The 15,461-nt window shown below is 41.7% G+C and overlaps 1 protein-coding gene across 1 annotated transcript in view; it reads left to right on the top strand.

The window, feature by feature from the left end:
• LOC126188486 (thymus-specific serine protease-like) overlaps nucleotides 1-15,461 on the top strand; it is a 103,034-nt gene that overhangs the window by 70,639 nt on the left and 16,934 nt on the right. Inside the window, exon 8 of the mRNA XM_049930090.1 lies at nucleotides 11,584-11,753. Within this exon, the coding sequence (XP_049786047.1) occupies nucleotides 11,584-11,753 (170 nt within the window). The remainder of the gene's footprint in view (nucleotides 1-11,583; nucleotides 11,754-15,461) is intronic.

Raw genomic sequence — 15,461 nt, 5'->3', positions numbered from 1 at the left:
GCAACCATGGTCTCCGAGCTGATAATCCATGCTGCTGCAAACGTCGTCGAAATGTTCGTGCAGATGGTTGTTGTCTTGCAAACATCCCCATCTGTTGACTCAGGTATCGAGACGTGGCTGCACGATCCATTACAGCCATGCGGATAAGATGCCTGTCATCTCGACTGCTAGCGATACGAGGCCGTTGGGATCCAGCACGGCGTTCCGCATTACCCTCCTGAACTCACCGATTCCATATTCTGCTAATAGTCATTGGATCTCGACCAACGCGAGCAGCAATGTCACGATACGATAAACCGCAATCGGGATAGGCTACAATCCGACCTTTATCAAAGTCGGAAACGTGATGGTACGCAATTCCCTCCTTACACGAGGCATCACAACAACGTTTCACCAGGCAACGCCGGTCAACTGCTGTTTGTGTATGAGAAATCGGTTGGAAACTTTCCTCATGTCAACACGTTATAGATGTCGCCACCGGCGCCAACCTTGTGTGAATGTTCTGAAAAGCTAATCATTTGCATATCACAGCATCTTCCTGTCGGTTAAATGTCGCGTCCGTAGCACGTCATCTTCGTGGTGTAGCAATTTTAATTGCCAGTAGCGTACTTTTTTTGGCTCTCTCAAACATTCCTTTCTTTTCCTTGTGTTAGGAGAAAGATACGATTTCTAGTCAACAGTAACGATAGTGGACTGGAATGGTCTGTGTTGTTCACGAGCCAACTGATGACGGAAAGGGAACATGCCCATGTGGCCGCCCACTGATTTTCGTGGTTTTGGCTTAGAGCATGCAGTATCCATGCACTCGATTTTTGAACCTTATCCATTGAATGCAAATATCACTCGATGGTAGGATGTTCACAGGTCATCACATTTGCCTTTTCTCGAGTACATTGACTTAGATCACCGTGGATTAATGCCTTTTACGATCTTCAGCAAACCCCAAGGTCTTCCTGAACGTGGAGAGTCACTAATGTCAAAAACATCCTTTCCTAACATAGAAGATCATTTCGTTGCCGGGCTCTGTCCAATGGCATTACCCTCACACATGGCACAGATGTTTCTGGTTGTCTCCACTCCTGTCACCTCTCTATTGAACTTAAACAGAAGAATATGACGGAAATGTTCCGATTTCTCCAGTTGACACTCCATTTTTTACAGTCCACAGCTCCACTCACTGCTCCGTAAACTCAAACAGCAACAGTGAACTACAAATAGAAAATGACGATGTCTGCATGAAATGGTGTACACTCCCATTTCTAGGTGAGGTATCACAGATTGTTGCCAAAGCACTGAAAGCCTGCAAGTATAGGATTTCCTACTATGTTAAGAACACGACAGCCCAATGTGTTTTTAATAGCAAAGATAAGATCCAGTTATTAGCCAACAGTGGGGTATACAAAATCACCTGTTCTGATTGTGACAGATTTTACATCGGTCAGTCAGGCAGAGACATAGCAACTAGGCTGGTTGAACACGAACGCAGCTGGAGGTTGCAAAATTCTGACTCCACATTTGCTGAGCATGTACTGAGTGAGGGGCACAACTACCAGCCAGTGCCCCACGTACTTCACTTAGCAAACAAAGGTCATAAACTCAACCTGCTGGAAGCTCTGGAAATTAAAAAACATGTTGTGATTCTTGAGTTTCTCCCGGCGTATTTGATAATCAAAATATCCACGGGTGTGCTGCCGGTCTATAGTGTCCAACGGGCACAATATTTCGGCGATCATACATGTCGCCATCATCAGGTGAACTGACGGACTGAGCTCCTGTGAACGTGCCGGCACGGAGATCCGTACGCTATGGCTGCTCAGAGGGCACTGGGTTCGGTCGCGGCGGCGGCCGATTTAAATACCCTCCGCCCGCGGCGCGCTCCCTCCGCCGTCCGCGCCCCGCGCCACGGTCGCGCGGTGGAACAGATTGCGACGGCGTCTGAGATGACGTCGGTGTGATGGCTCTGTCCGCCGTGGTCGTCACAACTATACGTTTGCTCGATTTACTCTTGATTAACCCAATCGCTGGTTCCCAAGCCTTGCTAAGATTATAGCCACAGTCACGGTTTATGAGGTCGTCATTGGTGCGAATTTCGATGGCCTCTCTAGCAACGCTGTCCCAGTATCTCGACGTCTGCACCAGAATCCTCGTGCGGTCATACTCCATGGCGTGATTTTCCGACAAACAATGTTCAGCGACCGCCGACTTGCTCGGATACATCAGTCGAGTGTGCCTCTGGTGTTCACGGCATCGATCTCGACGGTACGCATCGTCTGACCAATATACGACTTGCCACATTGACACGGAATCTAGTACACGCCGGCCTTCCTCAAACCGATGTCATCTTTGGCGCTCTCCACCAGTGTACGAGTTTTATTTGGAGGACAAAACACAGTTCCGACCTGGTGTTTCTTCAGAATGCGGGCGATTTTCCCCGAGAGTGCGCCTGTGTATGGAATAAATGCAGTGCCTACCTCCTCCCTCGTGACTTCATCCATCTCAACAGGTTGTGCTGCAGTGGTTGGGCGGAGAGCACGTTGAATCTGCCACTCTGAGTACCCATTTTTTCGAAATACAGTTCTCAGGTGTTCCAATTCCTGGGGTAGACTCTCTGCGTCAGAGATAGTGCGCGCCCTATGTACTAGAGTTTTAAGTACCCCGTTCCTCTGTGAAGGGTGGTGGCAGCTGTCTGCGTGCAAATACAGATCAGTGTGCGTTGTCTTCCGATACACCCCATGACCTAGGGTGCCGTCAGCCCTTCTCTTGACCAAGACGTCAAGGAAAGGTAATTTACCCTCCGTTTCAGTCTCCATAGTGAATTTGATGTTGGGGTGTATGGAGTTTAGATGTGTAAGGAAGTCAAGGAGTTTATCCATACCATGTGGCCAGATGACGAACGTGTCGTCCACGTAACGGAAAAAGCAAGTAGGTTTCCATACGGATGACGACAGGGCTTCCTCCTCGAAGTTCTCCATGTACAAATTCGCTACCACCGGTGAGTAGTCCAGTTCCCTCTGAGCAGCCATAGCGTACGGATCTCCGTGCCGGCACGTTCACAGGAGCTCAGTCCGTCAGTTCACCTGATGATGGCGACATGTATGATCGCCGAAATATTGTGCCCGTTGGACACTATAGACCGGCAGCACACCCGTGGATATTTTGATTAAAAAACATCTTGTTCACAGTCCAGATCTAATCATAAATGACCAGACACAGCTCAACACTTCCCCTCTCCTAAACTTTATACAATCATCTCTGTTGTTCATTACTTCCCACACTGTGTGTTCCTACATATTCCCATTTTCCTGTATTCGTTAAGTTCTCTTGTTTTATCGAAGTTGTCTATGTATTCCATGTAGATTGTAGTTACAATAGTTAAGCCTTTTTTTAATTAGTACTTGTATTACTGTCCATGTTTAACACCTCTTGTAGTTGTCTCACCAAATATTGTTTACAGTTTACTTTGTTCATTTATTTAATGCAAACTGTTACATAGCCACTGTTTTGAATATAATGTTATGTTAAAATGCAGTACCACCACACTCTCAAAGATTGCATTTACTGTATGTTCCCTCAAATGCCTCCATTTTCCTGCATCTGTTTATTTCTGTTTATGTTACTGATATTGTTTAAGTTCCTTATGTATTCTGTAATTAATAATTGTTTCTTCTTTTAATTGGTTTGTGTATCACTCTCCATGTTTCCCGATATAGCCTTGTCAAGTACTAATTTTATTTTATTTTATTAGTTTGTTTATTAATAGAAACTATTATGTGGCATGCTGTTTTTCCTGTCTACTCCATTTTTATTTATTTAATGTTCAATTTTTTACTTTTTCATTGCATTACCACCACACTGTCAAATATATTACTTACTATATGTTTCTGCTTCAGTCTAGAAGTGTTACTTTTCTGCCAATGTTGTTTGCAAACTTTGTAACTTCTTTGGTAACAATACTCAGTAAATGTCTGAAGATGGCCTTGTAAGCCGAAAACTGGTTAACACAATAAAAGTAATATTGTAGAACCAAAGCAAACTGGTGCTTTTCATTTATTATAATGTTGTTCTACCAAGAACCGACGGAAGATTCTGTTAACATGATAAAAAAAGTAATTAATGACTAAACCAACATAAACAACAACTCACTGATAATGTTAGTCACTAAAGCAATAAGAAACAGAAATGTGGAATATAACCACAATAAATAATTAATTAATCCTCTCTCTCTCTCTCTCTCTCTCTCTCTCTCTGTCTGTCTGTTTCACAAACACACACATGAAGAGTAAGACATTCACACATAACAAAACACAAACACACGCATACACACACACACACACACACACACACACACACACACACACACGCACACAATAAATATCAGGTCTCACAACACAAACTAAAGATGGAAGATAAAGACACAGGTACACTTGGGAATACTACGATACAGTAAACACGCACATTCAACAAACAATGAGAATGGAAAGTGAAGTGTTACGACAAATTTTGTTGAAAAACGCCGGAAAAATTAAATTCTAGTATGGGGATCGGGCAAACACATCTCCAGGAGCACACTCGCGGAATATCAACACTGGAAATCGAAATACCATACTTTACGAAACTTGTGGCGCAAAAGTTGTTTCTAACCTGAGAAACGAGAGAATAACATGAGAAAACGTAGCATAGTAACATGCTTGTCACTACTACATAATACATTTATATCTCCATGAATTTTGAAGCAGCTAGGGAACGCTGAAGAACGGTAAAAAATTACTATTTTTGCTGGAGAGTTGGGATGCTACAGGTTCATTCCTCCACTACCTGGCACTATCGAATGTAAAAGTGATACATTCCTCGAAAATCAGTATCGATTTTGAAGGAATGATAATCTGATGCCAACAAAGTACCTTAGGGGTAATACAATAAAAGTTTACAATAACAGTTTATACACGTCGTAAGAGTTTTCCTACACAGAATCTTTGCTTCCTGATATTTATCATCAGAGCCAAAAGTATAGCTCTGTTTTGATCTGAAATTACTTAAGGAAATGGCGTCTCTGACATTTCAACTTCACTGTTTCCGAACTATCTCGGTCAGGTTAGTGTACGTTTCTCAGCAAAGCACTGGAGCGAACGCGCCAGCGGCTGTGAAATACATATCATGAAATCTTCAGAAAACTATTTGGTAAAAAAATGATGCTTTCTCATCACACTGCTTGACCTCTTCGCTCGGTAAAGGACTGAATTTATGTTTGTTATTGACCGTAGTTACTGTACTGCACGAAACTAAGAAAATGACTGCACGAAATTTTTAAGCGTTTGCAGAGGTAAAAACGCACCGCATACACTTTGCATATAGTTCATTTACGTCTTGCATGTCTGTGTATAAAATGTAGCGAAGATATCTAAATTATATTTAAACCTGAGAACAGAACGATATGTCTCTTACTTCACGAGATTTTGGATTGTGAATGTGGCATATGGGCCGCACGTGGCGCACCCAATTCTGTCCCTGCACATCACAAATAGTGGTCATAATAATCGTCAATTTCATATACGATTCAAGATTTCGAAACAACGTTTTCTGCAAATGACAGTACGCAAAGAGGACGTATTTTGTTGTATGATTAACACTTGAAAGGTCTTGGTCAAATGTTAAATTACACAATGAGTGTCTGTCAGAATTTTCATAGGCCAATAAAGAAAGAGAAATGTACAAATGAGATATCAAAGTGACCAGCGTGAGGTTTAGTTTCGCAAAAAGAAAATATTTATTTATTTGAAAGTAATCAGGATAATTAAGGAAAATTTACTTAATAATTTGAGGAGAAATTGAAATATTTCACGAACAACTGCTGTTGGCTATGTAAATGAAAGTGTCAAAAAGTTCATTTCTTCACGGCCTAGCTGTTTTGTGCATAAAAAGATATTTAACTAGCTTAAAGGCTTCCTTCGAAAAAAAATCTGAATTTAGACATTTCGAGAACAGAAGACACTAGGAAGGCAAATGAGGTGTCATTAAGATCATGCTTTCTGAGTAAAACTTGAAAATAAAAAAATGAAAAAAATTGGTCAAATGTTATGTGAAATGATGTGTGTAAAAGAAATAAAGTAGATTAGAGAATCACTTGACGTACCTTTGAATGATGCTCGAAATCGTGTACAGCAAATGAACTGCATCAAATGTTTTTCTAATCTGTTTTATTTCTTGCTTTTAGCCAAATAATTTCACAAACCATTTAAACTTTCTTTCAAAAATTTTGTATGCTTTATTTATGCAGACTATTTAGATTAATTGAAACACTTGGCATTAACAGTCATTGCTGGTGAATTACGTTCCCAACAAACAAAAATCAGTAAAATTTCTTGGTTGTTCCTGAGATAGGTGCGTAAACGCTTAAAAATCAAATACTTTGCCAAGAACTTAAAAAATATGCTTTGGGATACAGGGTACAGAGTACATATAAAACTTAATACACAGATCTAGTGTTAGGATGGTACACATCAAAAATAATATCGGTTGAATAAAAGCTACGACCAAAAAACGAACACAGACCAGTGATTTGGTAGTTTAATTACCTCAGACACCTCATCAGGAATGTCACTCATTTTTCGATATTTACGTTAGTCAACGATTCTTAAACACTCATCGGCTGTCGAAAGTTCGTGGTCAAATACGATACACTCGTCTTTAATTCATTGATTAGATAGTGTAATGTATCTCTGCTCGTCCACGTGTGTTTGAAGCATTAGTCTGGTGATCTTCGTAGTCAGTGCTATAAATTATGAAATTCTGTAAGAAGAGTCCTAGCTCTGCAAATATCATGCACAGCACATCACTTTATTTTCCTAAGTGATGCTACTGTTGCTGCCTTGTCTCGAGATACAATATTTTGTGGTTTATGGGCGCCGTTTTATAGAAACAGCTAGTCGACTCCAGCAGCTATCTTGTAGCGGGGTTCGTCACTCGCACGCAGGACGCGATGGTATGTTGCCCAACGCTGCTGTTTGTAACTGGAGTAGCCCGAATTCAGATGTCGCCTGCTCTCGGTCACTTCAGTCGCTGACACAGGATGCGGCTTAAGGCCAGTCACATATGCTATGTGATCAAAAGTAACCAGACAACCCGAGAAATACACGTTTTTCGTATTAGGTGCAATTTGCTGCCACCTACTGCCAGGTGCTCCATATCAGCGACCTCAGTAGTCATTAGAAATCGTGAGAGAGCAGAATGGGGCCCTCCGCAGAACTCAACTGGGGTTAGGCGATTGGGTGTCACTTATATCATACGTCTGTACGCGAGATTCCACACTCCTAAACATCCCTAGGTCCACTGCTTCCGATGTGACAGTGAAATGGAAACGTGAAGGGGCATGTACAGCACAAAAGCGTACAGGCCGATGTCGTCTGTTGACTGACAGACACCGCCGACAGTTGAAGAGGGTCGTAATGTGTAAGAGGCAGACATCTATCCAGACCATCACGATGGAATTGCAAACTGCATCAGGATCCACTGCAAGTACTATCACAGTTAGGCGGGAGGTGAGAAAACTTGGATCTCATGGTTGAGCGGCTGCTCATAAGCCACACATTACGCCGGTAAATGCAAAACGACGCCACGCTTGGTGTAAGGAGCGTAGACATTGGACGACTGAACAGTGCAAAAACGTTGTGTGGAGTGACGAATCACGGTACACAACGTTGCGATCCGATGGTAGGGTGTGGGTATGACGAATGCTCAGTGAACTTCTGGCTTTTAGGAAAACTGGCTGCTAGGGAAGCAGTGGAAGAAAATGATGGATGTTCGGGTATTGCAGTTGCACTTGATGAAATTTGGCAGAAAATGGGACATACTTCTCTGAATGGAGTAGTGACTGCCACGAGTGTAGACACCTGTAAAGTGTTAGACGTAGAGATAATGTCTAAATATTGCAAATGTTGTAAGGTCAACGAACATAAAGAACACAACTCTGTGGCTAATTTTAGAGAAACAAGTGGTGGTATGGAAGTTCATGGAGTACAACAAATATTTCATCGCGCCATAGAAACAAGAGGCGTACGGTACACCAGATATTTGGGCGCTGGTGACAGTAAGGCATACAACAATGTGGTGAACTCTAAGCCATATGGAGATGCCATTATTATCAAAATAGAATGTGTAGGCCATGTTCAAAAACATTTGGGAACAAGGCTGAGAAAACTAACTGTTGAGATGAGAGGAAAAAAATTAGAAGATGGAAAATTGCTGACCGGACAGGGTCGATTAACTAAAACTGAAACAGAAAACTTGCAGGTATGCTATGGACAGGCAATTAGGAGAAATAAAGAAAATCTGGAGGCAATGAAGAGAAATGTTTAGGCCATATTCTTCCATAAGTCCTCTACTGATGAAAAGCCATGTCATGGATTGTGTCCATCAGGAGAAAATTCGTGGTGCAAATACAATAGGGCTCAGGCAACTGGAGAATCTTATTCTCACCAGCATTCTCTTCCTGCTGCTGTTATCATGGCAATTAAGCCTATTTTCAGAGACTTGGCTCGTCTTGACCTTCTAAGGAAATGTCTGCATGGGCAGACACAGAACCCAAATGAATGTTTCATCAGCATAATTTGGAACTGCCTTCCTAAAACTGAATTTGTAGGCATGCATACAATGAAACTAGGAGTTCATAATGCTGTTATTACGTTGAATTGTGGTAATATTGGAAAGTGTTGGGTACTGAAAAAGCTGGGAATTAATCCTGGTGAAAATATGATCAGCGGGCTGCAACATTGCAATAAAATGAGGATAGCCGATGCAGACAGGTCTGCATCTAATATAGCCAAGAAAGCAAGACAAACATCCAGGAAGGTGAAAAAGAACCTAGAAGACCTGCTAGAGGCCAAAGAAGGTCCATCATATGCAACAGGACAGTTTTAATTAACTGAAAATAACAAATTTCAAAAGTTTTTTCTTTGAAGTCAATTTCCCGCAAACTAAAATTTTCAGTACGTATGCCCCATTATATCAGAAACTATCATAGATAAATGAATGAAATTTTCAGAGATTCTGCATAACATAAAAAGCCACCTTTGGTACTACATTCATTAATATTCCCGCATTAGGAAGTTCACAAAAAATATTTTCTGCAGAAAAAAATTAATATTTTTGTTAATAAATTTAAAAAAGTATTTCTTAAAAACTATAAAATGGATAAAGCAGATTTTAGTACAGTTGACTCTATTAGCATCATGTAACATACAGTAAAAATATTAAGGTCCTGCATCAAATAGTTTTTTCAGAAATGGGTCAAATATTTGTCTAAATTAATATGGGTTAGATAAGTTAAATAGGCATCATGTGGTCCTCTTAACATTGACTGCACAACAGAATAATATCACGGGATTAATTCAAAAATGAACGAATGAGTACCTCTAATTTTCATTTCCAGAAAGACTCTTTAACGATAATCGATTGGAGCAGAGTCTACAACTTTTAACTAAGCTGACCATACAAAATATTGGTCGCACCATTATTAGAGCAAAGGGGTCGCTTTGTAGCGGTATACGAAGGACGTCCCCAAAGTAAATTTCGCCGTTGTTTTTCACATGGGAACTTTATATCCAAAAACAGATACACCATGGCGTCATGAAATATGCTCCTTGCATTATTCGACATACTCGCCATTGACATCGAGAGATTTGTCGTAGCTTGCAATCAGTTTGAAGATACCACTCTGGTAACAACTGGCGCCCTGCTATGTAAGGAATTTTCGTAGAGTCTGCTCCACCTCATCATTGTTTTGGAAGTGACATCCTTAGAGTGCAGCTTTCAATGTAGGAAACAGGTGAGAGTCCGGTGGGCAGGTGTGAGGCTGTAGGCTGTGTGACCCAATCATTTCCATCCGAAGTGACGAATCTGACACTGTGTGAGCCTTGCTGTGTGTGATGTTTTGTTGTCGTCCAAGATCACAACAACCTCATTCAAGAGTCCTGATCTCCTTCGTTGAATAGTGGACCTGAGTTTTACGAGGGTGCTTGCAACTATGATGGTCCCTTGCTAGAGGAAATCGAGGAGAATCACACCATTTTGCATCCCCCGCGTCATTGAGGTCTTGGATTCTGGGGTAAACTGATTCACGCATGTCTCATCGCCTGTGATGTTTCTCAATGGGAACTCATTTCCCTGTCACGCGTACTGCAGCAAGTGATCGTGACTGATTCCCATTCTCGCACTCTTGTGATCCAAGGTCAGGTTTCTTGGCACCCGTTTTGAAGACACTTTTCTGTGATCCAATCTATTTTGGAGAATGTGATGAGCCTGAGCACGGCCAATACCTAGTGTGGACACCACGTCTGACAGCTTTATGCTCCTGTCCGCTAACACCAAGTCCTGTACACTAGCAATGTTGTTTTCATTCGTTGATGTGGAGTGACGCCCACTTCGACCTTCATCCTCCACACTCTGCCTTCCTTCTCTGAACTTGCAACACCAGTGACCAGGTATTTTACGAGACATGACCTCTTCTCTATACACGGTCTACAGGTGCTCACGGATGACAAACACACTAGTCCCACGGTGTCAGAACATGTCCCTCTGAACATGTTCCTCCGTCATCGTGATTTGTAATCGAACAATCTCGGGCACGCCGCTCTGCTGCTAATCTCTCTTCTTCAGCGCTTTGCGCATGCATCATTCCTCCTCTGCTGACACCCCTTCCATTGCTGAACCAGCAATGTGTGTGGATTCTTATGGCGTTTGTTTGTGTCACCTGTTGTACCATCTTCTCTTTCAAAAACAGTGAGGAAACTCACTTTCGGAAAGTCCTGCGTAAATGGTGTGGAAACGGTACTAGGCGGTAACGTAACCCTCAACCGTTGATGTAAGTTGTGGCAATGAAGTGGCGTGTATGTGTCAGTTGGCTGTACGGAATCAACAGAGTGATATGGATCGAAGTACAGCGGTGACATAATGAGAAAAAAAGACCTACAGTTTGGTTTTTGAGCATACCCATGATCACACTGTAAATGAAATTATCCCATTTGTTGGTGTTTCAACGTGTCTGCGAGGTATGGTCTACCTCTCACAGCCATGCTGAATAAATACGTGATACGTTTATGGGCAGGTCTATAGAAGAGGAAGTGCGCTTCTGATTAAAAATACAGGACGCTATTTAAAAAAGACATATTGCTGTTCACATCTTCACAACGAACAGAGGCAGTCATGTTGGTTAATGTCCCCCTTTTAGCTAAACAGCCTTTGCTTGATTTTTTTTTTTTTTTTCAATTTGCTTCTGGACAAAAAGTTATTTAGGGTGATCAAGATAATTGGGCACCTTGTGTAAACTTCTAACACATACGAAAAGGTATACATGTCACTATGGTCTCTTCCTGTGGCCGGACGGTGTGGCCGAGCGGTTCTAGGCGATTCAGTCTGGAACAGCGCGACCGCTACAGTCGCAAGTTCGAATCCTGCCTCGGGCATGGATGTGTGTGATGTCCTTAGGTTAGTTAGGTTTAAGTAGTTCTAAGTTCTAGGGGACTGATGACCTCAGATGATAGGTCCCATAGTGCTCAGAGCCATTTGAACCATTTCTCTTCCTGTCAACAGGTTTACGCTGGAACGCACCAGCCACGGGGTGTCGGCAACTAACACTCACTTCGGTGGCCGCTCCCCCAACGTAAGTCACGTGGTTTTCGTCAACGGTGCACTGGATCCCTGGCACCGCCTCAGCGTGACACACGATCTCTCAGACACCGCTCGTGCTGTCGTCATTCCGGGTAAGTATACATAAAAGCTCACTAACCACGTCATTCGTAAGTATTATTGTTATTGCTTTGCTGATAACAAGTTTCTCTGAGAAATAATTTCTGAACTGTGGTATTGCACCTTTTCTTGAATAAAGCCAAGACCCTATCATGAAATGTAAAATGAAAACAAAACTCAGGTTATCATATTTCAGACAGATATAAAAGCAGGGAAAAGAATGATTGCTTCAGAAACATAAGGATAATGCTAATTCTCCCTCATGTGCACTGTGAGAACACTTGACAAAATAGACTTTGTACATGCACTGATTAATTTAATTGGAGACGAGTAATGTATTGGAGTGAGATAAAAGGAGAACACTTCTTTCATTACAGAAGTTAATTTTACTTACTGGCGTGTCGTCAGACAGGCGTGGCAGTCAAGTGCAGGATGGGCAAGAAATGCAAAATCAGTACACTTGATTGCAGCCACACCATTGGTGCTCGATAATAGGACACTCCATCCAGCACAAACACTGAGCTGGGATTTGCAGGTACCAGCATGTTCAGGGTGTCCCATGAGTACCCCAAGTAGACCAAACCAAAGCCTCCAGATTCAAGTGCCACAAGCAAAACCTTAACGACAGGGTTAATGCATACTACTGCAGATTAAAATAATTGATCGACAGGCCACAGTGCAACAAAGCACTCGTCAGACCAATGCTGGTCAGCAACTAGTGATCAGCTGCACTAGTGGCGGCTCGGGCCAGATTTTACAAATGTACTACAATGTGGTAACCTATAGTCTTTTGACTTACAAGGGTAGTAATCGTAACTAAATTCAGCATATTAATCTTACGTATATTAATTGGACTGTTGAAATATATTTGGATTTTATAATTAATCGTTTAACATTGCGAGGAATAAAATAAAATAAAAATAATGGGACCAGGTGGGAACTGAACCCATGCCACCACATCTCCAATCTGTGCTAAATCAATTAACTGCCGCCCCACTGCAAGTTTCGCAGCACGAAGTCTCCTCTCACTATACAATTACATTTTTAGAGACCGTTTTTACCATTTCCTATGGCCAAGACAGAATATTCTAGAACTTGGAAGGTGCATTTGCCTGCTTCTGTTCCCATAGTTCGAGCCACATCGGTAAGCCTCGTCCGACGCTCTTGTATTTTTAGATTTATCGAGTAGACGTATCTAATTCTTTAAATCTCACTTTCTCCTCCAAAGATCTACTGAAAAAGGTCCGTTTTAGCAGGTCACCTATAGAAAACACTTTCATACTAAAAGAAGGTGACATTTTCCACTTTTGCTGTATTCATTTTATTTGTACTCCACTAGTTTCAGCCATCTAGGCCATTCTGAAGTGATTTTGTGGTCCATCAGTAGAAAATTATGCCTAACGTATTGAAATACCAGCGTCTTTAAATTTGTGTTTTCTATTCGGTTTTGTTCACAAATGCTGTCTTGTACGTTTGACAGCTTGACGTTTACAGAGGTATCGAGCCTTTGTAAGTTTTAAACTGTCAAACCAACAAGACAGCATTTGTGAACAGAATGAATAGAAAAGATACTTTTAAAGACGCTGACATTTCAATACGTTAGGCATAGTTTTCTATAGCAGAACCACAAAATCACTTGAGAATGGCCTTGTGTTTTCTATTCGTTTTTGTTCACAAATGCTGTCTTGTAGGTTTGACAGCTTGACGTTTACAGAGGTATCGCGCCTTTGTAAATTTTAAACTGTCAAACCAACAAGACAGCATTTGTGAACAGAATGAATAGAAAAGATAAATTTAAAGACGCTGACTTTTCAATACGTTAGGCATAGTTTTCTATTGCAGAACCACAAAATCACTTGAGAATGGCCTAGAACGCTAAAATTAGAGACGAGGTGCTGGCCCAAGTAAAATTGTGAGGACGGGTCGTGGGTCGTGCTTGAGTAGTTCAGTTGGTAGAGAACTTGCCCGCGAAAGGCAAAGATCCCGAGTTCGAGTCTCGGTCCGGCACACAGTTTTAATCTCCCAGGAAGTTTCAGGCTGAAATTAGTCGCGGAAAAACAAATTGAATACAGCAAAAGTGGAAAATTTCACCTTCTGTTAATAATTTCATTGCTGTGGTACCCAATATGAAAAGAAACACTTCCATACTAAAATTGCTCCTACACTCGCTTTTTTTACGATTATCTTTAGCCTTTTGACTTGCAAGGGCAGCAATCGCACCTAAATTGAATATAGGAAATATATTCACAGCTGCGAATATGAACCACCTTCGGCCATACATTGGAATGATGACAATGAAAATTGTTGCCGGACCAGGACTCAAACCCAGATTTTCCACTTTAAGCGAATGTTGTTCTCGGCATTTGGTCTCAGCAGATATGTTATGACCCTCTGTCATGCTGATCGTTAAATACTTCACTTAGTTTTTTTTTATTATTACAAAGTGTAGCGAGCCCTCTGGTCGAAAGTACTGAGCTACTATGCCGCTGACCAAAATGTTTCCACCACCAGGATTCGAACCAGCTTACCCCTGGATCGAGCTTCACCACACAAGCGTGCGTTGGCGACCGCCACTTCAGCCATCTGAGCAGAAATCACTGTAGGAGCATTGCATCTCTTAATAATAATAAAGTCATAGCTATTTCGTAAATCGAATATTTAATTTTTCGTATATAAATTGAAATCTTTGAAAACTTTCAATTGTATTAACAGTTGTTTAACATTGTGAGGAATAACATAAAATGAAAAAAGTTGGAAGCAACAGAAATCGAATCCAGGCATTCAGAGTACCACTCAGTGAATTTCACCACTCCCCCAGAGACCCACTACCGGAGCTGTTCTTTTAAAACGTCACGTACTTCACCCTTCGACATTGCATGCAATTTCAAAGGAAAACACCAACCTTGTGCTTTGAACAACGTAGTACTCATAGCGCGAGATTCGATGATGTCACATCAGAGCAAACACAGTTGTAAACAGACAGCTGCGTCCCTTCTCTAAGCTGATCGTAGCATGGCTGACCATCATTTCAGCACTCTACACTGGTTTCCAGTTACCTCGGAGAGAGATGTTTTCGTCCATTTTATTTGCATACCAGCACATATTCAAAGAGAAATGGTGTGATGTTAGTGCAATTTCCGACTCGTATTGAAAGAGAAATGGCAGAATTTTAGTGCTCTATTTATCATGTGCTGTGGCACATTAGCACATGACAACTGGTTGCCACTGCATGAGTACCTCAAGTCAGACCAAGCCAATGTCTCCAGATTCAACAGCCGCAGGTAAAACATTAACGACAGGGTTCACGCATAATACTGCAAATTAAAACAGCTGATTGATAGGCCACAGTGCAACAAAGCTGTCGCCAAATCAATGCTGGACAGCAACTAGAGATGAGCCACACTATTAGAAAATCTTCTCCACTACGGAGTACACGGCCACCCTCACCCCCACCCCCACACCCTCCACACATGTACTTCCCACCATACGCCACAGGTCATACCTTTTGATCCTCAAACTATGAAGAAAGGTCACATTGACAGATGGTGCATATCACACTTGTTGCATTTGATGGAGTACTTCGATTCAGTTTTTCCCTCGGAAGTACAGTCAACAGTGGAAACTTTAACGGATTCGGGAGTGTTACGGTTTTTGCTGTAATTAAATTGAGATTTGATTCGGAACTTCCATAGTTAACGAACTGAGGACAGTGGGATCAACAT

This window comes from Schistocerca cancellata, chromosome 5, assembly GCF_023864275.1.
Source record: "Schistocerca cancellata isolate TAMUIC-IGC-003103 chromosome 5, iqSchCanc2.1, whole genome shotgun sequence".
Taxonomy (NCBI): domain Eukaryota; kingdom Metazoa; phylum Arthropoda; class Insecta; order Orthoptera; family Acrididae; genus Schistocerca; species Schistocerca cancellata.
This window is presented reverse-complemented; position numbering and strand designations above follow the sequence as displayed.